This window comes from Mobula birostris, chromosome 4 (genome assembly GCF_030028105.1).
Source record: "Mobula birostris isolate sMobBir1 chromosome 4, sMobBir1.hap1, whole genome shotgun sequence".
In the NCBI taxonomy this organism is placed as follows: domain Eukaryota; kingdom Metazoa; phylum Chordata; class Chondrichthyes; order Myliobatiformes; family Myliobatidae; genus Mobula; species Mobula birostris.
In genome coordinates this window covers 20,297,748-20,320,755 of record NC_092373.1, presented here as the reverse complement: position 1 = coordinate 20,320,755, position 23,008 = coordinate 20,297,748, and the positions used below count along the sequence as shown (strand labels likewise).

General features: G+C 44.5%; 1 protein-coding gene across 1 annotated transcript in view; it reads right to left on the bottom strand.

Annotated features, from left to right (window-relative positions):
* wwtr1 (WW domain containing transcription regulator 1) overlaps positions 1-23,008 on the bottom strand; it is a 165,757-nt gene that overhangs the window by 45,570 nt on the left and 97,179 nt on the right. Inside the window, exon 2 of the mRNA XM_072254990.1 lies at positions 672-796. Within this exon, the coding sequence (XP_072111091.1) occupies positions 672-796 (125 nt within the window). The remainder of the gene's footprint in view (positions 1-671; positions 797-23,008) is intronic.

Below are 23,008 nucleotides of genomic sequence, written 5' to 3'. Positions count from 1 at the left end.
CACAACAGTCTAAAGTTTACAGTGAATGGTGTGATAAACAAAAAACATCCAGTCAGTGGCAGCTCTGTGGGCAAAAACGCCTTGTTGATGAGAGAAATCAGAGGAGAATGGCCAGACTGGTTCAAGCTCAAACTCAAATAACCAAGTAATACAACAGTAGTGTGCAGAAGAGCACCAGTAAGTGCACAACATACTAAACATGGAATTGGAGGGGCCACCCCTGCAAAAGACCACACACATACAATCAGCGGCCATTTTATTAGGTACAGTAGATATCTAATAAAGTGATCACTGAGTGCACATCTTACCATAGCCTTAGATAAACTTCCTCACTACCCAAAATGCCCCCAATTTTTCTGTTTTCCACAAATGTGTTAATCATGGTGTATCATTATACTTGCACCATCTTTCTCAAGACAGTCAAAGTGTGTGTCAGAAGGGGTACTTTAGTGAGAAAACCATAGCTTTGAGCTCCGCCGTCATGCATCAACCAGAGGTCCAGATAAAATGTGGTTAGATACACAGGAAGTTGAAGGGATAGGATGAAGGCATCTCAGTCCAAGTTATATGGAATGGGCTGATTACCCCACTGAGACTGTTAGGAGTTAAATTTCTGCAACAATATTTGAGAGCTGCTTATGACATTAGCTCCGCAGTTTGTAGCAACTCACCAGGGTTGGGATGAGGCAAGCCCATGGATCTTTGCTGCATCTGGTTTGATGTACCGGCTGTGTTCAGGTTCATCTGGCTCATGGTCTTCCGGGGGTCGTGCCATGTTGTTATCCTGTCTACATGGCTGTAACAAAAATAAAAGCTGGATGTTAGGTTCAATGCCTTTCTGTTGCCAAATAAACACAGGACATGCATCTAGTCCATGGTCTACTATCCCACTTCTGTGCAATTGTTCTGGTCAATTGTTTCTGTCACACCGTATTGATTTCTACTGAGATTTCAAATCTGCAGTCTTTGACGCTGTACGCGCTACTGCCAAAATTTTGGGATATTAGCAGGAATGTTTGCCAGGCTGAGTTCAAACCAGAAGAACAGGAGGAGGTCATCTGGCCCGTCCAGACTGCTCCGCCATTCAATAAAATCATGGACTCAGGTATCCTCATTTATAAAGTTCCATATCTTTAACTAGTGGACTTGCAGGAGAGATGTAGACCATGTGGACACAAGTGCAGAGGAGACCAGGGACAAGGATGGATCTGAATGAAGAATCTTTACTTGTGGACTGGTTAGAAGAGAACACTGGCTAGGACTCGAGAATCACCACTCAAGATAAACTCAAGACTGAGCAAAGGCAAACAAAACAGGGAACATAAACAGAGAAGCTAAACATGGCATGGGTGCTCTGATAACTAAAACAAGGCACATGTGAAAACAATCAACTAATAATCAAGGGAGGAGTGTCAGAGTGTGAAGACCTCTGGCACGCCCTGGTGATGAGACCAAAAGCATGACGGGAATTATTTGGACTGGTATTGGTTTACTGTTGTCTCGTGTGCTGACAGTGAAAAACTTTGTTTCGCAATCCATCCATACAGATCATTGCAAAAAACGTGAGTACCTCCAGGTAATACAAGGGAAAATAACAACAGAATGCAGAATACGTTGCTGCAGTTACAGAGAAAGTGCGGTGCAGGCAGTCAATAGGGTACAAGGGCCAAATTGTTAGGTTAAGAGTTCACCTTCAACGTACATGAGGTCCACTCGAGTGGGGTGGAGACTGACCTTGAGTCTGGTGGTGCCTGCTTTTGTATCTTCTACCTGATGGATTTGGGGTGGGGTGGGGTGGGGTAGAGAAGAAGAGAAATTGTCTGGGGTAGAGAGGGGGAATTTTGTGATACCATCTGTCTTCACTAAATAGCACAAAATATATGGAAAGTACATCCATTCTTAGGTTTGGGACCAAACATATTCTAGGTGAAATCTGACCAGGTCCTATACAATTGCAACTTGTTTACTCCTGGAATCAAATCTTTCTGAAAATATAGGAGTAAGGAAGGCATATTTCAATTGTGCATCACCTAGGTGAGACTACATCTGGCGAAGTGACAACAGTCTTGGCCTCCTTAGCATAGAGAAAGGACAGGAAAGCTTCACCAGACTGGTCTACAAATTTAGAAGCTAAACAGGAACCCAGTCACTGAGCTAGACATGCAATGGCTTCATATTGGCCTATCACACATGGCCCTCCACCCACTCAACCCCCACACCTCACTTTTCGCCCTATTTGGTTTGCCAACTAACTGCGACACTGGAACCGACATCTTTCACAGTGTTAGGATATCTCATAGCGTTTTACCACCAATTAAATGAAAGCTCATTACCCTAAACTCCCAACTCCTCTTCTCTCTCCAAGGATGCTGAACCTTTTCCAGATTTATGCTTTATATTAGGGGGTTTGTGAACTAGTTATGGTTGTGATGTAACTAGTTTGAACATAGTAAATTTCAGAAGCAGCAAGGTGATAATGTACAGTGGATGTTCCAATGAGGTGTACATTAGGGTTACATCAGCAACGACAGTGACACTTCCTTTAGAATGACGAAGCGGGACGATTTACAGATACTCAAGCGGATAAATGTTGTTTGATTTTATTTTCAAGATTTCCAGCATCTGCTCTGATTTGCTACTCCAATGCGAGGACTTTTCGAGGTATCCCTACCCTGAAGAAGCTTCCTTCCTCTCTTCGACGGGAGCTCTGTGAGACTCTCTCTCACTGTTCCTTTCTGCAATTCTTCTGCCCTGTTCCTTTCCGGTACTGATGAAGGGTCTCAGGTCAAAACATAAAGTATTTATTCTCCTGCATTGATGTTGCCTGACCTGCTGAGTTCCTTCAGCATTGTGTGTGAGTGTATACTTGCCCAAGAGAGCCTCTCCGGCCTTGCTTTTGGACCCAGCCCTTTGCAGCAAAACTTCACCCTATTAGCTTCACACTCAATCAGCTCATGACGGCACCCAAAAATGATGGTGCGGAGGGCCAGTGCGGTTTGCTAAGCTGAATATTAACACCTCAGCAAGCTAAGGCAACAGACTTGCAAGCAGAGCATGTGCCACAGCTGCCCTTGCATCTCCTCCCTCACTACCATTCAAGGCCCCAAAAAGACCTTAGTGAGGCGACACTTCACCTGCGAGTCTTTTGGGGCCATCTACGGTATCCGTTGCACCCGGTGTGGCCTCCTGTGTATCGGTGAGACCTGACGTGGATTTGGAGACTGTTTCGTCGAGCATCTGCACTCCATCTGCCACAAAAAGTAGGATCTCCTGGTGGCCAGCCATTTCAATTCGACTTCCCATCCCCATGTGTCAATCTATGGCCTCCTCTACTGCCACGATCAGGGTGGAGGAACATCACCTTATACTCCATCTGGGTGGCCTCCAACTTGATGGCATGAATATCGATTTCCCAAACTTCCGGTAATTGCCCCTCCACTCCTTCACTAATCCCCATTCCCGTCACTTTATCTCCTTATCTGCCCATCACCTTCCTCTGGTGCTCCTCCCCCTTCCCTTTCTTCCATGGTCATCTGTCCTCTCCTGTCAGATTTCCCCTTCTCCAGCCCTTTATCTCTTTCACCAATCAACTTCCCAGCTCTTTACTTCACCCCCTTCCCCTCTCCCAGTTTCACTTATCACCTCCTACCTTGTACTTCTTCCTCTTCTCCCCCAACCTTCTTAGTCTGACACCTTCCCCCTTCCTTTCCAGTCCTGATAAAGGGTCTTGGCCCAAAACATCAACTGTTTACTCTTTCCCATAGATGAATGCCTGACCTGCGGGTTCCTCCAGCATTTTGCTTTGGGTTTCCAGCATCTGCAGATTTTGTTAACAGTCTAGTTGGCTTACTTACCCTTTTGTTACTTCAGAAGAGATCTTCCTATGAAAACTGAGAACCCCACAGCTCACAGGGTGTTTCTTTTCTGTCACACCCACCCCAACCCTCTCACTTCAATAAAGAAATCAGTCCATTGTAACAGTCTATGATCTCAGTGTGAAACAACCTCCACCCACCAGCAGAGAACAATGCGGTGTTACCACTGTGCAGCCCATAGAATTTGTCTGGACATGCTTACACCTTCATCTTTGAGCTGAGACCACACTCCCTCATGCTGCAAAAACAGCAACAGAACTGCCATGGTTACACCCAATTCCCTTTTAAACATTCAACTGAAACTTATTACTCAGATGGCCATTTCCATTAGACGATCACAAGGGAAGCAGGTACAAAGTAAACTCTGGATGTGGAGAGAATGTTTCCTAGAGGGACGGAGTCTAGGACCAGAGGGCACAGAGACAACCATTTAGAACAGAGGTGGGGAGGAATTCCGTTCCCCAGAGAGCGGTGAATCTGTGGAATTTATTGCTACAGATGGCTGTGGAGGCCAAATCATTGGGTATATTTAAAACAGAGACTGATATGTTCGTGATTAGTAAGAGCATCAAAGGTTATGAGGAGGAGGCTGGAGAATGGGATTGAGAGGGACAATGGAATGGTGGAGCAGACTCAATGGACTGAATGGCCCCGATTCTGCTCCTGAGTCCTGTGGTCTAAGTATAAAGAATGAAAGAAATGGAAGCAGGAGTAGGTCACGTGAGGCCTTGAACTTGGTCTGCCATTTAATAAGATGACTTCTGATCTGACCTCATCCTCAGCTCCACTTTCCTGCTCACTGTTGAGACCCTAATGCATTTCTTCTATCATTATGGCTAGAAACAGGAGTCAGAATCAGAAACAGCTTTAATATCCGACATATGTCGTGAAATTTTGCTGTTTTGCTACAGCAGTACAGTGCAATACGTTAAAAAACCTATAAATTACAATAAGAAATTTATATGCAGTATAAATTGAACTAAAGAAGTAGTGCAAAAGGAGAGTGAAAACAGGGAGCAGTGCTCATGGGTTAGTTCTTTGTCCATTCAGAAATCTGTCTGGATTCTGGAATCAAACTGCCCCCCATTGAAAGCTTTGATACCAGTATGATGCTGAACTCAGTCCCCATCCACCCTTCCGGATGGATATTAAGTATTTCATCACTTCAAAGCTTTTTCCTAGCTGCGCTAACCTGCATCTTTCTTCCAATGGTTATCAGTATAAAAGAAAATTGATACCTGGTCATCGTTCCATTGGTCTTTGTGGGATCTTTCCATGAGCAAATGTGCTGTCATGCTTTCCAGCAGACCAGGCTGAAATAAATATGGCCACAACGGAAAGAGGCACATGCTGAACTCATGAAGGGCTCAAGTCTTGGACTCAGAATAAAAGGCCCATTTGGGACAGCCTTCACCTAAAAGATAATGCATCTTTGAAATTCTCTTCTCCCAGAAAAGCCAAGGATACGGAAGGATTTTGGGGGATTACGTGAATCAAAGGATTAAGCTTTGAATAGGAAGGTGAGTTGGAAGCTCAGTCATGATCCAATATTGGAACGGGATTACACACTCAGTAGCTACTTTATTAGGCACGCCCACTGTACACATCTTCTCTGCGGGGTGATCCATTTTGGAGGGTCTGAAGAGACAAAGACACTGCCTCGCATTTTGGTTTGATCACTCTGGTTGGGGGGGAGCACAAGGCAGTGTGAACCCAATGTTTCACTGTACCTCTGAGACACTAAACATCTCTTAAACATTCTCTCATCTTCTTTCCCACCCTCCACTGAGTACGTAATACCAAAGATTTTTACCCCCCCGCAAAAAAATTACTGTTCAGTCTTACTGTACTGTCCCTTGCAGAGACAATTTCCTTCCCAGATCAGTTTCAGAAAGATTTTTGTACGGTATCTTCAAACATGAAATTTGCTTTTCTCCTTAAGATTATGTGTGTGATGATACTGCAATCCTATTGGACAACAGAGTGCTTGCTCAAGCAATGCAACTAATTCACATCCAGTACTGCCGACTCAACAGATTTCTTGGCCAGTATTTATCTACCGTTAAAACCAGTCAACCCATCAGCTGACCTGTAGCCACTTGTGGGGCTATATCAATAGTACATGGCTTCTGAGCTTCTGTCATTTTCAAATGACATCATTGAAAATTAAAACCTAGAGCCAAAGTCTAAGAGAAAACATTCTGCTAACGTCAGTGTAAAAGCATTTAGTTAGCATCCTTTTTATTGTTAACAAAGCAATGGAAAGTGTCATCAATAGTACTTTCCAATGCCACTTACTCTCAAGTGGTGCGTTCACCAACGTCCCTCTTCAGACTCATGAGGAACACTCAGCTCTAGATCACACACAGCCTTAGTCCAAATATGGACAAGAGCATAATCCCTTATGTGAAATGACATTACGGGAGGAATTCACCAAGTATGGCATTACAGTTCTTTACCTTGCTACCCCTCTTTTGAAAAGAATAGCTTTATTTTTTAAAAATTAGCTTCATTTGTTGCATGTACTTTACATGCCCAAATCATATACTGTATGTCTGCTTGTAATGCTTTAAAGAATTTTCCAATGGGGAGGGCTATTGTACAGGGATTATTTTTAACTGCACAATGTTTACCCTTTGAATTCATGCCTGTACAGTACAAAGTTTCAAATTATACAGTGAAATGCATCATTTGTGTCAACGAGCTACACAGTCTGAGGATGTACTGGGCACATGTTGCTATATAGCATGCACACAATACACTGCCCTTAGTCGTATGTCTTTGCAGTATGGGAGGAAGCGGGACTACCCAAAAGAAACCCACGCGATCGCGGGGAGAATCACATTCCTTCCCCAATCTGATGTTTGGTCTGAACATCAACTGAACCTCTTGGCCATGTCTGCGTGCTTTTATGTATTGAGTTGCTGCCACATTATCAGCTGATTAGATATTTACATTAGTGGGCAGGTGTACAGGTGTACTTAATAAAGTGGCTGCTGACTGTATATCACCGTTCCCTCGTTATTGCTGTGTCTAAATCTTGGAACTGTGTCCTCCGGGAGCACCTCTAGCAGAGGCACCGCCGCCTCAGGAAGTTGGCTCACCACCTCAAGGAAGGATGGGTTTTAAATATTGACTTTGCTGGCAACTGACTCATCTTGTAAATAAATAAAAAGAAAGGCCGGCAGGTAGATGGGTGAACAATTTGTATTATTATGCCCACATCAATCTGTCAATATTAACATAATAGACAAGGAAATGCAAAGTGTCAGAGAAATGACTTGATATTGTTGCATAAGCACTTTATTTTAGAGAGGACAAGCCAGAGTTTTTGTGTAGTTAACAAACAAAGGATTCTCAGATGAGCCGGTACAACTGGTCTGCGATGTGACTGTGTGTGTGCGTGTGTTTTCAGGTAATTACTGTTTTGGGTGGCTTTAATGTGTGGATACAGCATATTCAAAATACACCATTTAGGTGAGCCCAGGCTTGTGTACGATGAACTTCACCGTTTCTGGCTCAATTTGAAATCAGTTTATTTTGTTAAGAAATGCGATATATTTTAAAGAAGGAACGACCGTCATCTTCTTTCTTCGAGGTTTCGTCAAGTCTCCAAAAACTTCAACAAACTTCTATTTCCTAACTGGTTGCATCACAGCTTGGTATGAAAGCATCCATGCTCAGGAACAGAAAAGACTGAAGAAAGTGATGGATACAGCTGAGTCCATCATAGACCTAGTCCTCCCCACCATTGAACATATTCACATGGAGCACCGCCACGAGAAAGCAGCTCCCACCAACAAAGGCCTCCACCATCTAAGTCATGCCCTCTTCTCGCTACTAACCTTGGGCAGGAGTACAGACACCTTAGGCCCACACCACCAGGTTCAGAAACATTTATTACCCTGCAACCATCAAGCTCCCGAACCAGCGTGGATAACTTCACTCACCATTACTCTGAACTGATTCTATGATCTTCAGGCTCACTTTCAATGATTCTTTACAATTCTTGTTCTCAGTCTTAATTTTATTTGTACAGTTTGTCGTCTTCTGCACATTGGCTGTTTGCCAATTTTGGTGATACAGTTTTTTGTAAATTTGGTTGTATTTCTTTTCTTTTGCTGTAAATGCCTGCAGGAAAATGAATTTCATAGTCATAGTCATACTTTATTGATCCCGGGGAAAATTGGTTTTCGTTACAGTTGCTCCATAAATAATTAAATAGTAATAAAACCATAAATAATTAAATAATAATATGTAAATTATGCCAGTAAATTAAATCCAGGACCAGCCTATTGGCTCAGGGTGTCTGACCCTCCAAGGGAGGAGTTGTAAAGTTTGATGGCCACAGGCAGGAATGACTTCCTATGACGCTCAGTGCTGCATCTCGGTGGAATGAGTCTCTGGCTGAATGTACTCCTGTGCCCACCCAGTACATTATGCAGTGGATGGGAGACATTGTCCAAGATGGCATGCAACTTAGACAGCATCCTCTTTTCAGACACCATCGTGAGAGAGTCCAGTTCCATCCCCACAACATCACTGGCCTTACGGATGAGTTTGTTGATTCTGTTGGTGTCTGCTACCCTCAGCCTGCCGCCCCAGCACACAACAGCAAACATGATTCAAGGTAGTGAACATATTTGTTCTTTGATGATAAATTTACCTTGAACTTTGAAGGCCAGCCCTGGAGGAGCTGTTGCCATGGTCTCCAGATGTGTAACCATGGTTAGGCAGCTGCCTTCAGTGAAAGCTCTTGGGAATGGTGTGACGTATGTTGTCTGAACACTGCCCTTTTGCCCCTGGAATGGGAGACTAGATCCAATCTTGGGGCCGATGAGACTGGGGGCTTTTTTTTTGCCACCGTGGAAGTCTCACCACCACTGTGACGCACACAGCAGGGCCCTGTAGAAGCTCAGCAAACTCGTCATGGCAACTGCATGGTGCTGGGCTATGTTGCCAGACCACCTCAGCGTTCCTCCGCTCTGAGGAAAGAAGCAATAGATATCTCCGACTGCACTAGAACATTTCTGGTTGGCATGACTGGGAGAAGGGAACACATTATGGAGAAATTTGTTAGCCTGGGGGGCACTACATGAGGAATAAGAATTGACCACTAGAGAAACCACAAGAGATTCTGCAGATGCTGGAAATCCAGGGCGATACACACAAAATGCTGGAGGGACTCAGCAACATCTCAGTCTACAAACTGCACACTGAGAATACCACCTCGACTGGTGATGAAACGTCTGCAAGCTAGTTGCCAAGCTCGGCGATCACCACATCAAATGTCTCAATTCAAGCTATGAATATTCACTGCAATCCTAAACACCTTCCAGTCTCCTACACTCACCTGCCCAACCTCTCCCTGTAGCTCAGGTTACCTGCTCCTGGCAACAGCCTCGTGAATTTGCTATTCATTACAAATTGTTTGCAGGTCATTCAGAAGGTGACTGAGAGTGAATGATGTGAGTCCAGAGTCACAAATAGGGATACAATGGATTAGTGCCTTTCCTCAAACTACCTGGCTTACTGGCGCCATTTGCTTACTCTTGTTAATTGCACGATTTGTTTTTTTTCCCCTCTCCCTCTGCTAACTTGATGTTGAACGGTCTTCCTTTTTATGGGTTCCTTTAGGTTTCTTTGGTTTGTGGCTGCCTTTAAGGAGAGGGATCGCAAGGTTGTATAATAGATACATACTTTGATAATATATGTACTTTGACCTTTGAACCAATACTGACATGTTTCCTTAAATTTCCAAAAGTTATTGAACAATTTGAATGAAACTCCCCAGCTGCACTGCTGGGATTTGAACTCATGTTACTGGAATCTTGAACATGGTCTACAGGAATGATTTTACAATTAAGACAGTGGAGGTATGCAATAACAAACAGATGATGCTGGAAACACTCAGCAGATCAGGCAGCATCGAAGATTCTCTTGCCCAGCTGAAGTCCACGTGAAGAAGGCCGCTGGGCCGGGCAATGACTATCCTGCCCAGGTAAAGTGTGCTCACTGCCAGCTCACTGCCTTGCTGAGGAATAGCAATAAAAAAGGTTACCAGAATTGTTGCCTGGACTAGAGGGCATCTTCCAAAGGCGGAGCCTCAGGAAGACGGCATGCACCATTAAGGACCCGCATTGCCCGGGCGATGCATTCTTCTCAATGCTAGCATCGGGGAGGAGAGACAGGAGCCTGTAAACTCACACACTCAATGCTTCAGGAACAGTTTCTTCCTTTCTGTCATCAGATTTCTGAACATCCCATGAAACCAGACACTCTAGCTTGCTATTCCTCTTTTCCATTGTTTATTTTATCTATTTTTATTGTAAGTTATATTAAGTTGTTATGCCTGCACTGTGCTGCTGTCACAGAATAACAGATTTCATGACATGTCAGTTACAAATTAAACCTGATTCTGATTTCGCTCTGAGTAGTGGTTGGACAAACTCGAGTTGTCTTCTCTGGATCACGGAGAAAAAGAGGAGGGCAGATGGACGTTCCTAAAATTATGAGAGACACTTATCGAGTAGTCGGCGGTATCTTTTCCCTTGGGTCAAAATGTCCAATATTAAAGGGAATTCATTCAAGGTTAGGGGAGGGGGGAGACGTGCGGGCAAGTTTTTTTTTAACAGAGCATGGTGGGTGCCTGGAATGGGCTGCCAGGGGTGATGGTGAAGGCAGGTATGATAGGGCCAGTTGAGAGGCTGTTACGTAGACAGTTGTACGTGCAGGGAATGGAGGGATAGGAACAACATGCAGACAGAAGGCATTGATTATTTTGTTACAGCATTGTGCACCGAAGGGCCTGTTCCTGTGCTGACCTATTCCATGTTTTACACTTGTAAGGCTTGAGGGGTTTGATTAGGGCAATTATAAAACAAGAAGGGGGGAGGCTCAGCTTTTTCGCTGAAAGTACCTGTTGAAATCCAGCTCTGAAAGAGTTAACATCACTTGGAGGAGAAGTCGTCCATTTCTCTCCGTCGCCTGGGCTGAAGGCGAGGACATTTAAAAATCTACCAAATGACTCAGCTGTGTGTGCATGTAATGCCAAGCCAGATAAACGTGCTCAGCCTCTTGTCTCATCAAAGGCAAGAGCGGAGTAAGAATGTAAGAGGTCTTCCCTGCAAATTGTCAAAGCCTGTGCTGTCTCTTGAAACAAAATCCCTCAAAGCCATAGTACCAACACCTGTGTAGAATTAGGCTGTCCAAAATAAAGTTTTTCTTCTTTTACACAGGCCATCTGTTGCATTTTGGTGTGGGTTTTTCTACCAAGGGAAGGTTTGTGGTCTGTTCTGAAACATTTTTCTAACTAATCCTGCCCCCCGCCCCTCCACCTAGCACCTTTGCCTCCCTCATACTCGTAGCCACAGAGTACACACAAACTACAACTTCCATCCATATACAACAGGGGTGTCCCTGGGCTGGAGCGAGTGGGAAGGAAAGCAAAAATGTAATAAGGCATCGGTCAGAGCATGTCTGAAGTATTGTGAGCGTTGTTGAGTCCCATATCTAAGAAAGAATGTGCTGGCATTGGAGAGGGTATATGAGATTGATACTGGGCATGAAAGAGTTACAATATGGGGAACATTCAATAGCTCTGGACTTGCACTTGCTGGATTCTAGAAGGATGGGGGGAGGGAATCCCATCAAATATTGAAAGGCCTTAAACAAGTGGACGTGGAGCGAATGTTTCCAATAGGAGGGGAGGCAAGGACCTCAGAATAGAAGGACGTCCCTCTAGAACAGAGATGAGGAGGAATTTCTTTAGCCAGAGGGTAGTGAATATGTGGAATTCATTACCACAGATGGCTGTGGTGGCCAAGTCACTGGGTATATTTAAAGCAGAAGATTGATAAGTTCTTGATTATTCAAAGGTAACAGGGAGAAGGGAGAATGGGTTGAGAGGGAAAGAAAATCATCCATGATTATATTGAGGAGCAGAATCGATGGGCCAAGTGGCCTAATTCTGTTCCTGTTTCTTAAGGTCTTATGGAAGTTGTGAGTCACTTGGCAGTAGCTGCTGCCCATACTCGCTGACTCAGAAATCAGTAAATCAGTCAGAGCCTGACGCAGAAAAAAAAAACGGTCCAAAATGCACAGTGTCTCCTCAGGGTCAAGCGGCCGGCAGAGTGTCTGAACTTCCAACTGAGCGGAGGCTGCTTGTCAGTCAGGTAGCTCCTTCGCTCACGCAAAGCAGAACACTCACTTTCTGCCAGGACTTACTTCACAGAAAACCAGAAGACCATAAGACATGAAACAAGAGAAAGAATAGGCCACTCGGCCCCTCAAGCCAAGTATGACCATTCACAGCTGTTACGTCTAGGCCTAAAACCTTCTGTGCCAATTAGACCATAAGACACAGGGCATAATTAGGCCACTCAGCCCATCGAGTCTGCTCCGCCATTCCGTCATGGCTGATTTATTAGCCTCTCAACCCCATTCTCCTGCCTTCTCCCCATAACCTTTGACACCTCTCGCTTTAAATATATCCAATCACTTGGTCTCCATGGCCATCTTGTGACAACGCCTTCCACAGGTTAACCACCCTCTGGCTGTAGACATTCCTCATCTAAAGGAACATCCTTGTGTTCTGAAGCTGTACCTCTGATCCTCGGCTCCCTTGCCACAGATCCGCATCGCCCTCTCAGCTTCTGTTTTGCCTCTCACTGGAAGGCTGGTCTTCCTGGCTGGCAAGCCACACACATTTAAGCGAGTTAACTTTCAGCAGTGTCCCTGCCCACACTTGGTAGGCCAGGCTTACCGAATGGTTCCAGACTTCTTGAGACTGAGGCAAGTGGAGTGGACCTCCTGGGACAACTATGGGCTTCATCCCAAACAAGCAGAATTAAAACTGCTGATGTAAACTTCCCAGTAGTTTAATTTAAGGTTCCTGAATCATCAAGGTTTGCATCATGGATCATTGGACCTGTGAATCCATGCCAGCTCCAGAAGAGCTGTCCCAAAGTCAAAGTCAAGTTTACTGTCAGATGCACAACTACATGGGTGCACAGGGGCAATGAGTTTGCAGCAGCATCACAGCCACTGAGCATCAGATAGAGAGCACATGAAAAACATAAATGTTACATAGATTTCACAAGAAAAAACTCAATTAAAATGAAAAGTAGACCCACTCTCCTGTGTTATTTTCCAAGTTGCACGGCCAAGCTCCTGAGAGTTTTGTCTGAATCAGCCTTTTAGTTTGAGAACTCCAGACCACCCCTCAGAGAGAAACTCTTTTCAAGTACGAAGGGGGAAATGTAATCGGTTAATATAAACAAAATGACACAAGGGTTCCTGCAGAGGCAGGAAATCCAGAGCAACACAGACAAAATGCTGGAGGATTTCACAATCAGGAGCACACAAGACTCAGCAGGTCAGGCAGCCTCTATGGAGAGGAACAAACAGTCCACGTTTCAGGCCGAGACCCTTCGTCAGGACTGGTGACGCCACAGTAGAGTAGCTGTAGCACAACGCAATTACAAATCAGGGTATTCCAGAGGTCAGAGTTCAACTCTGTCAGGAGTTTGTACATTCTCTCCATGATCGTGTGGGTTTCCTCCAAGTGCTCTGCTTTCCTCCCACAGTCCAAAGACATAGCAGTCAGTAGGTTAATTGGTCATGGTAAATTGTCCGGTAATTAGGCTAGGGCTAAATAGGTGGGTTTCTGGGCAATGTGGTTCATTGGGTCTGAAGGATCTGCTCCATGCTGCAACTCTGAACAAACACACACATACATAAATACATATTAAATACATACATACATAAATACACACATACATAAATACATATTAAATACATACATACATAAATACATACTTAAATACACACATAAATAAATACATAAATACACATATACATAAATACATATTAAATACATACATACATAAATACATACATACATTTCACTGCAAAAGAAAATACTGAAGTTGCTGGAAAATTGCTGAATTCTACCACTCACCAGGGCAGTTTACAATTGGGAATTAACCTACCCAGCCACACAGCTTTGGGGTGCTAGAGAAAACCAGGGCACTTGGGGAAATGCCACACAGCCACGGAGAGAACTTGCAAACTCCACACAGACAGCTCCTAAAGTCAGGATTGAAGGCAGATCTATGGGCCTGTGAGGCAGATGCTCTACTATCTGAACGGAGAGAAAAAGATTTAAGTTTTGGGTCACTGACCCTTCTGAAGACAGGCCCAAAATGTTAACTCCATTCCTTTCTCCACAGATGCTGCCCAACGTGCTGAGTACTTCCACCATTTTCTGTTTTATCTCCAATTTTCCAGCATCATCTCTGCTGTCTGCCATCGCTTACACTAAGTGACTGCCAGCTGGTTCAAACCTATTTAAAGGTTCAAAGAATCAATGAAAGACTGCGCTAACTTGAGCTTTCAACCAATGTGCAAAAGACAGCAAACTGCAAATACAAAAAGTAAGAAATAATAATAATAAATAAATAAGCAATAAATATTGAGAACATGAGATGAAGAGCCCTTAAAAGTGAGACCATATGTTCTGGGAACATTTCAATGATGGGACGACTGAAGTTGAGTGAAGTTTTCCCCTTTCATTCAAGAGCCTGATGGTTGAGGGGTGATAACTGTTCGTCAACCTGGTGGTGAGAGTCCAGTGGCTCCTGTACCTTTTTCCTGATGGCAGCAGCGAGAAGTGAGCACTTCTTGGGTGGTGGGGTCTCTGATAACAGATGCTGCTTTCCTGCAACAACGTGTCGTGTACATATGCTTAAAGGTGGAGAGGGCTTCAACTGTGATGGACTGAGCTGTATCCACTATTTTTCATAGGATTTTCCGTTCAAGGGCATTGGTGTTCTCATACCAGGCTGTACAATATACTCTCCACTACACAGCTATAGTAGTTCAGCAAAATTTATGCCAGCAAAGTGAGATCGAGGTTGGTGGGAGGAGGGCCCTATTGAACCTCGCTGGCTGAGTCAAAATAGCCTTTCCTTCCTGTGAAATTCTATATAATTCGAGTCAGCACCTGAAGGTCCTGAAGCCATGTGTCTACTAGAGAATTGCTCTCAAACTCTCTCCACCTTTAACAAAATTTCACATTTTTGAACAAGTTTTCAGTTATTACTCTCCAATCTCTCCTTTCATCAAATGTAGACCACTGCTCTGCCTCCTGAAAGCATCTGGAAGCATGAGGAAAAGGCCCAAGTCAGAACAGGGCAGACTGACGAGTCTTCAAATTAAGCTGAAGAGGCCCCATAGGAGAGTTACAATTGCTGCTATGAAGGGGAAACTGGTCGGTTAAGCTAAACTTGTTCACACTGGAACATAGTGGAGTGTAGGGGAGAGATGTGTAACATTATGAGAGTTCTGTACAGAATAGGTAGGTTTCCAAGATCATGATTATATTTGGCGAAATTTTCTACAGAAGTGGTTTGCCGTTGACGCCTTCTGGCAGTGTCTTTACAAGACAAGTGACCCCAGCCTTTATCAATATTCTTCAGAGATTGTCTGCCTGGCGTCAGTGGTTGCATAACTAGGACTTGTGATATGCACCAGCTGCTCATACAACCATCCACCACCTGCTCCCATGGCTTCACGTGACCCTGATCGGTGGGGGTTGGGGGAGGTGGGATGCCTAAAGCAGGTGCTACACCTCACCCGGGGGTGACCTATAGACTAGCAGCGGGAAGGAGCTCCTTACATCTCCTTTGGTAGAGACATATTTCCACCACACCACCCACAGGTAAGTGAGGGTTTAAATTTAGGGGGCACATTTTTAAAGTAATCAGAGAGAAGATGAGAGAAGAGATGAGGGGAAAAAAAAGGTGTTTTACATGCAGAGGATGGCGAAGAGTCTCGGACTCAATGCCTTGAACATTGGTAGATTTAGCATCACTTCTCATACAGAGGTAGTAGTTGGATGCATACTTGAGGAGGAATTGCCCACAATGCTGGAGAATGAGTACTGGAAGACAGGATTTGGCAGGGTGGCTCTTTTTGTGATTGACACACTGAGCCAAAGTTCTGCTTCTGTGAGAAATATTCTGTGATTCAATTGTGACTGTGCTGATGGCAAAGGGGGAGATATAGACTTGTGAGGTCAGTTAATGAAATGGATAGCTGGCACCAAGTCCTTGTGATCAATACCATTTTACAGCCTGTAGGCTATTTGTCCCATTTTTCCTGTGCCAGCACTATGAATTTGTTGTGCAATTACTCCAATTTCCTTAATCGTTTCTTAAAGGTCTTCTAGCCCTTGCCTTTCTTTTGTCCCTATCCACTTCCTTCTTTAAAGCTTCCTTTTCATAGAGTTGTGAGGAAGGTGTATGGTGTATTGACCTTCATTTGTCATGGCATTGAATTCAAGCGCCATGAGGTAATGTTGCAGCTCTGTAAAATTCTAGTTAGACTACACTTGAAATATTGTGTTCCGTTCTGGTCGCCTTATTATAGGAAGGATGTGGAAGCTTTAGAGTGGGTGCAGATGAAATTTACCAGGATGCTGCATGAATTGGAGGGCATGGCTTATGAAAATAGGTTGGACAATCTCCAGCTTTTCTATTTTGAGTGGAGAAGGGTGAGAGGTGATTTGATAGAGGTGTACAAGAGGCATAGATCAAGCGGACAGCCAGAAACTTTTTCTAAGGTCGTAAGTGGCTAATAGGAGGGGGAATAATTTTAAGGTGATTGAAGGGAAGTATAAGAGGGATGTCAGAGGTAAGTTCTTTAAACAGAGTGGAGGATGCATGGTAGTGATGATGGAAAAATGAAGGGCTATGTAGGGCAGAAGGGTTAGATTCATCTTAGAGTAGGTTAAAAAGTTGGCGCAACATTGTGGGCTAAAGGGCCTGTACTGAGTTGTAATGTTCTCTGTTTCATATGTCTATGAACCTGCTTCCAGTGTCTTGGATGGTCAGGAAGTTATGGATTATGGGCAGGGCTAGGATTTCTCACTGCAAAGTTGGACCAAAAAATGGCAGAGCAGCCTCGAGAGCCAGTATGGCCTGTTCCAGCTCGTGTTTCCTACAGAGAACACATGCCAATCCTCACTGCAGGCTCAGCATTGGAAAGGGCGAGCAGCTTCGAGGTCCTGAGTGTCAACACCTCATGGGAATGATCCTAGGCCCAGCACACTGATGCAATCACAAAGAAGGCACACCAGTGATAATACTACGTTAGGAGTTTGAGGAGATTTCGTACTTCACCAAAGTTTCTGGAAAGTTTCTACAGATGTATGGTGGAGAGCGTCCTGGCTGGTTGCATCAACACCTGGTACGGAGGGGCCATTGCACAGGATCGCTGAGTATTGTAGGCCTGGTCAGTTCCATCGTGGGCACTACCATATCCACCTTCAAAACGTGGTGCCTCAAGAAAGTGGCATGCATAATTAAGGACCCTCTCCATCTGGGACATGCCCTCTTCTCATTGCAACCATCGAGGAGAAGGTACAGAAGCATGAAGGCTCATATCCAATGTTTAAGGAACAGCTTCTTCCCCTCCACCATCAGATTTCTAAATCACCCACGAACACTGCCTTACTATTCCTCTTTTAACTATTGATTTATTTTTATTGTAACTTACAGAAATTTTTGTCTTGCGCTCTACTGCTGCTACAAAACAACAAATTGCATGACATACAGTACTGTGCAAAAGTCTTTGGCACATGTAAAAAATATTCTGTAAAGCAAAGATATTTTCAAAAGTAATGAAAAGAGAAGTTTCTAAATATAAAGAAATTGCTCTAAAGAACAGTAAACAGTAAAAAAAAAACTCAAATCAGTATTTGTTATGACCACCCTTTACCTTTAAAGCTAGATCAGTTCCCTTAGGTACACTGTCATACTGTTTAATAAGAAAATTGGCTGGTAGTTTGTTCCAGGTATCTTGGAGAACTTGCCACACTTCTACAGACTTTGGCTATCTCAGTTGCTTCTATCTCTCCAGATAATTCCAGACAGCCTCGATGATGTTGAGATCAGGGCTCTGTGGAGGCCACACTATCTGAAACCATATTTTAAAAATCTAGGATGCCTAAGACTTTTGTACAGCTCTGTGTATCAGTGGTAATAAACCTGATTCTGATTTCTATGATCCCTCTGCCAGCACATTCCAGATCATGAGAACATGCTGTAACAGAAATATTCTCCTCAAATTCCACTGGTCTCTGCACCACCATTACCTCCCTCTCAATCTCCTACAAGAGGACACATTTTCTCATCAATTCTATCCAGGACCTTCACCTCAATAAACACATAGCTACTGGCCACCTGGTTGCATTGACCTGAACGGGGAAGAAGAATGGAAGCCACTGGTATAGAAGTATTATAGGATCGGATTACACAAAGTATATAGATCAAGTTAAAGGAATATTTTACCGTGGATGCTTGTGGTATGTAAGCAAAGAGCTAACACCTGTTCCACCACCTATTTTAATAACATGACACAAATGGTTGAGACAAGTTTTCCACAATGACTCGAACGTTCGTTCTTGTATTAGCCCCTTGGCTGCTTTACGCCAAAGAGGATGTGTAGTTTCTTCTTTATACCCGGAGTTTAAACCATTCTGTCAACTGTGTATCAGCACCATTACTTATGTAAAGAAAGAAAAGGCTCAGTCACCACAGCAACTGGACCTGCAGCACTAACCAAAGACCAACCCCCCACATCTCCATCTCTCTTGAGCAGCAGCAAGTCTCAGCGCATTCCCCTCCAACAGGTGTTCCACAGCTGCCTGCCTGCAACGCAGGGCACGGCAAGAATGTCGAGGCTGAGGAGTCACCAGCCTGTCCCCTCGGGCGGAGAGGGGTTTGCGGGCGGTGGGGTCAGTAGAGTTCACCAGCCCCCGTCTTAAAGGAGGCCTATGGCAGGGGCCCAGGATCTATCCGGGAGCTGGAACTAAGCTGTGGCCTTTAGGGGATGGGAGGATCTCAGTTCTAAACTGTACCAAGCCTAAAGATGGAACAATAAAAGATTATGAAAAATAAGGTAATAAGACCATTACACAGAAGAGCAGAAATAGGCCATCCAGCCCATTGAGTCTGCTCCGCTATTCAATCACGGCTGATTTATTTTTCCTCTCAACCTATTCTCACACCGTCTCCCCATAACCTTTGACACCCTTCAAATCAAGTACCTCTCAACCTCCACTTTAAATATACCCAATGACGGCCTGCACAACCATCAGTGAAAATAATTTTCACCACTGTCTGCCTGAAGAAATTCCTCCCCATCTCTGTTTTAAAGAGACGTCCTTGTATTCTGAGGCCATGCCCTTTGGTTCTAGACCTTCCCGCTATTGGGAGCATCCTGTCCAGGTCTACATTACCTTGGCCCTTCAGCATTTAGGAAACCATTTCCTGGACGCAGTAGGAGCCAAGAATCAGGCCTACACAAAGTGAAAATGAACGATTGAGTGCGAGACACAAGTACTGAGGCATAAGGGGTGAATGCCCAATAAACTATTCTTTGAATAAAATGTGTCATTTTGTGGAAAATGCTGAGGAGTAACAAAGTCCATTGCGCTTAACCTGTAGTCACATGCCTCATTCAATTTATTTTCCTTTTTATTCTGTTTATTCTCCTATGATCCACTCTTCTCTCCTATCAGACCCTGTCTTCTCCAGCCCTTTATCTTTTCCACCTAACACCTCCCAACTTCTTACTTCATTCCCCCCCCCACCCCCACCAACCTGGCTTCACCTGTCACCTGCTATCTTGTAATTCTTCCTCTCCTCCCTACCTTCTTATTCTGGCTTCTACCCCCTTCCCTTCCAGTCCTGATGAAGGGTCTCAGCCCGAACAGCAAATGTTTATTCCCCTCCACAGATGCTGCCTGACCTGATGTGTTCCTTCAGCATGTTCGAATGTGTTAACTCCTGTCAACTTTGTTGCGCAAGTTATGTGGAATTTAAGTTAGGTTTACATCAGTTGTGGCTGTCATGTTTGTAATATACTGTGCTGCTACTGCTGCAAAGAGCTCAATTTCATGGCATTTGTACCCTGGATATGTACGCCCATGACAAAGAAACGTGAACTCATCACATTGTTAAACCAGGTCTGAAGCGGAGCAGAGGTGGCTGAAGTCCTCTCCCTCCCATAAAGGCTGAGTTTACTGAGAAGTGAGGAGTGAGCGTAACAGTGGAGCTCAGAAAACCAACGCTGTGCTGCAGTAAGCTCTCCCACACCCACATTCAGCAAAGGCCCCCTCCCACAAGGGTGGGCAAATCAGTTCTTCAAGCCTGGGCCACCTCTCAGTTAGCTCATGACTGATCCATGCCTCATCCCCTCTTCACCCACTTTAGCTTAAGATCCGTTCCTTAACAGAAATCTACTTGAAAGTGCCAGTTAAATTATCCCTTTGAAGGAGGGTCAGACCTCCATGCCAAATTAAGTGAAAAACTGCTTCCTTGTCTGCCTGGCTCTAATCTCGAGGTAGCTTTATAGTGATTGGGTTTGGGTTTGGGTATTTGATCCTCCACAATATTCCGCGTGGGAATTTAAACTGGAGGTGGCAGTGTTTTTTTTTACGAGGTCGAGTTGTGAGCTCGACATCAACCCAGCACGGATGGAGAGCGCGCTCAGGAGCGGTCTGTCTCTGGATCGAACTCGGGAACCTCCGTTCTTGAGCCTGGCGCTGATCTCACTGCGCCACCAGCCTTCGTAAATCAATGTATCAAGTACACGAGATGGGGTGTAATGTTGAAGCTGTATAAGATGTTAGTGAGGCCCAATTTGGAGTACTGTGTCGCCTACCGGAGGAAGGATGTAAATAAGATTGAAAGAAAACTGAGAAAATGTACCAGGACATTGCTGAGACCTGAGGACCTGAATTATAGGTAAAGTTTGAATAGGTTTGGGCTTTATTCCCTGGAATTAGAAGACTGAGGGGAGATTTGATAGAAGTATACAAAATTATGAGGTGCATAGATAGGGTAAATACAAGCAGGATTTTTTCCACTGATGTTGGGTGAGACTACAAGAAGTCATAGGTTAAGGAAAAAGGTAAAATGTTTAAGGCAAACATGAGGGGGAGCTTCTTCACTCAGAGGGTGATGAGGGTGCGGAGCGAGCTGCCAGCGCAAGTGGTGAATGTGGGGTTGGTTTCAACACTTAAGAGAAATTTGGATAGGGACATGGGTCAGAGGTCTATGCAGGGCTATGGTGTGAGTGCAGGTTAAATGGGACTGGGCAGATTGCTGGTTCAGCGCAGACCAGATCGGCCGAAGGACCTGTTTTTGTGCTGTAGTGTTCTAGCACTCTACACGACATGCCAATATGTAATTTGATAACTGACTGTGGAACAGTGCACAGAGCAGGAAACTGATTCAGATTCAGATTTATCTCATGTACGTTGAGACATACAGAGAAATGTGTTGTTTGCAGTAACAACCAACACAACCCAAGGATGTGCTGGGGCCAGCCCACAAGTGTCGCCACACATTCCGACGCCAACAATAGCATGCCTGCAGTGCTCGGCAGAAAACAGAGCACAACAAAATAGAAGATACCGACTGATAAAGAAACAATGTCAAGGAGCGTCCAATGTTGTTGGCACACATTAGATTAAAATCATTTTGCCTTGCCTGGCACACATCTAACAGGAGATACCCATTGGTAATGATCAGAGAGGAGTACACAGTTTCCCCAGCTCATTGAAGAAACAAAGGTTAGTTCACAGAGGCAGTGGAAATGCGGGTCAAATGTTCCTGCAACTTTCCTCTCAGATACAATCGGTCCCAGTGTCTCCAAAGACCTGGGGAAAACCTACAGACAGAACCGAAATTGTGCACAATCTGGACAGTGATAGATTACAGCCCCAAGAAGTGTTCCATTACAAATTGCTCAACACGTTTCCCACTGAAGTTCCATCGACAACGAGAACGAGCGTGTTGCAGACCACCCGTCAGTGAGAAATTTCATTCCGCTCCTTTTCCCTTTGGCATTGTGGACAACTTTGGGTAATTTTCAAAAACGAAGTTCAATGGATCGGTGTTAACTAGGAATATGCAACTAGTTAAAGCCACCATCTTAGTTAATGAAGGCATAGGTTCAAGGGGCTGAAAGTTGCACTTAGAATATTGAACATAGAATGGGTCCTTTGCCTACGATGTTATGCCAAGCTAATTAAGATAATGTTACCTAATTAAACTAATCCCTTCTGCCCACACATGATTCATATCCCTCTATTTGCTGCAGTTTCATGTACCTATCCAAGAGCTTCTTCCCTCCACCACTACCACTGGCAACACATTCCATGCAACCAACACTCAGTGTAAAAAACCTGACCCACACATCTCCTGTGAAATTACTTTCCCTCACCTTAAATGCATGTCCTCTATTTGACACTTTGACCCCAGCAAAAAATATTGGCTGTTGGTTGCATGCCTCCAACGTTATAAACTTCTCTCGTGTCCGCTCTCAGCCACTATCGCTCCAGAAAAAGCAACCCAGGTTTGCCCGCCCTCCCCTCCTAGCACATGCCCTTTCATCGCTGCGCACAAAATTCCGGAAGAACTCGACAAGTTAGGCAGGGCCTATGGAGGGGAATAAGCAGTTCATGTTTCAGGCTGAGATCCTTCACCAGGACTGGACAGGAAAACGGAAGAAATCAGAATCAGAAGGTGGAGGGAAGGGAAGGAGTACAAGCTTGCAGGTGACAGGTGAAACCAGGTGAGGAGGAAGGTGGGTGGGGAAATGGCATAAGCAAACTGGGAGATATACTGGAAGAGGTAAAAGGGCTAACAAAGAAGGAACCAAAGCAATATCCTGGGAGACCTCTTCTGCACCATTTCTAAAGTTCTGCAACGTTCGTATAATGGGGTGTTCAGGACTGAGCGCGCTGCTCCACTTCCTGTGTAAACTTGGCGGATAATGAGTATACTTCAATAATCCTGTCCACATGGCCGCTGACTGAATCAGTGAGAAGCTGAGGAAACTCCTCCTAGAACAGCTGCTTCGATTGGCAAGGATGCATCAGACTCGGCTCGAGATGGACGTGCCTTTGAACAGAAGCATGCTAATTGAGCTTCAAAGGAAGACGGTAAAAAGCCCCAGGGAATGGATAAGGCAGTCATGGAAAGAAATGGAGATCAGCATTGTATGCAGCTGTCAGGAGCTGGTGGGACATGCATTTCTCCCTTCTGTCTTCCTCGCCC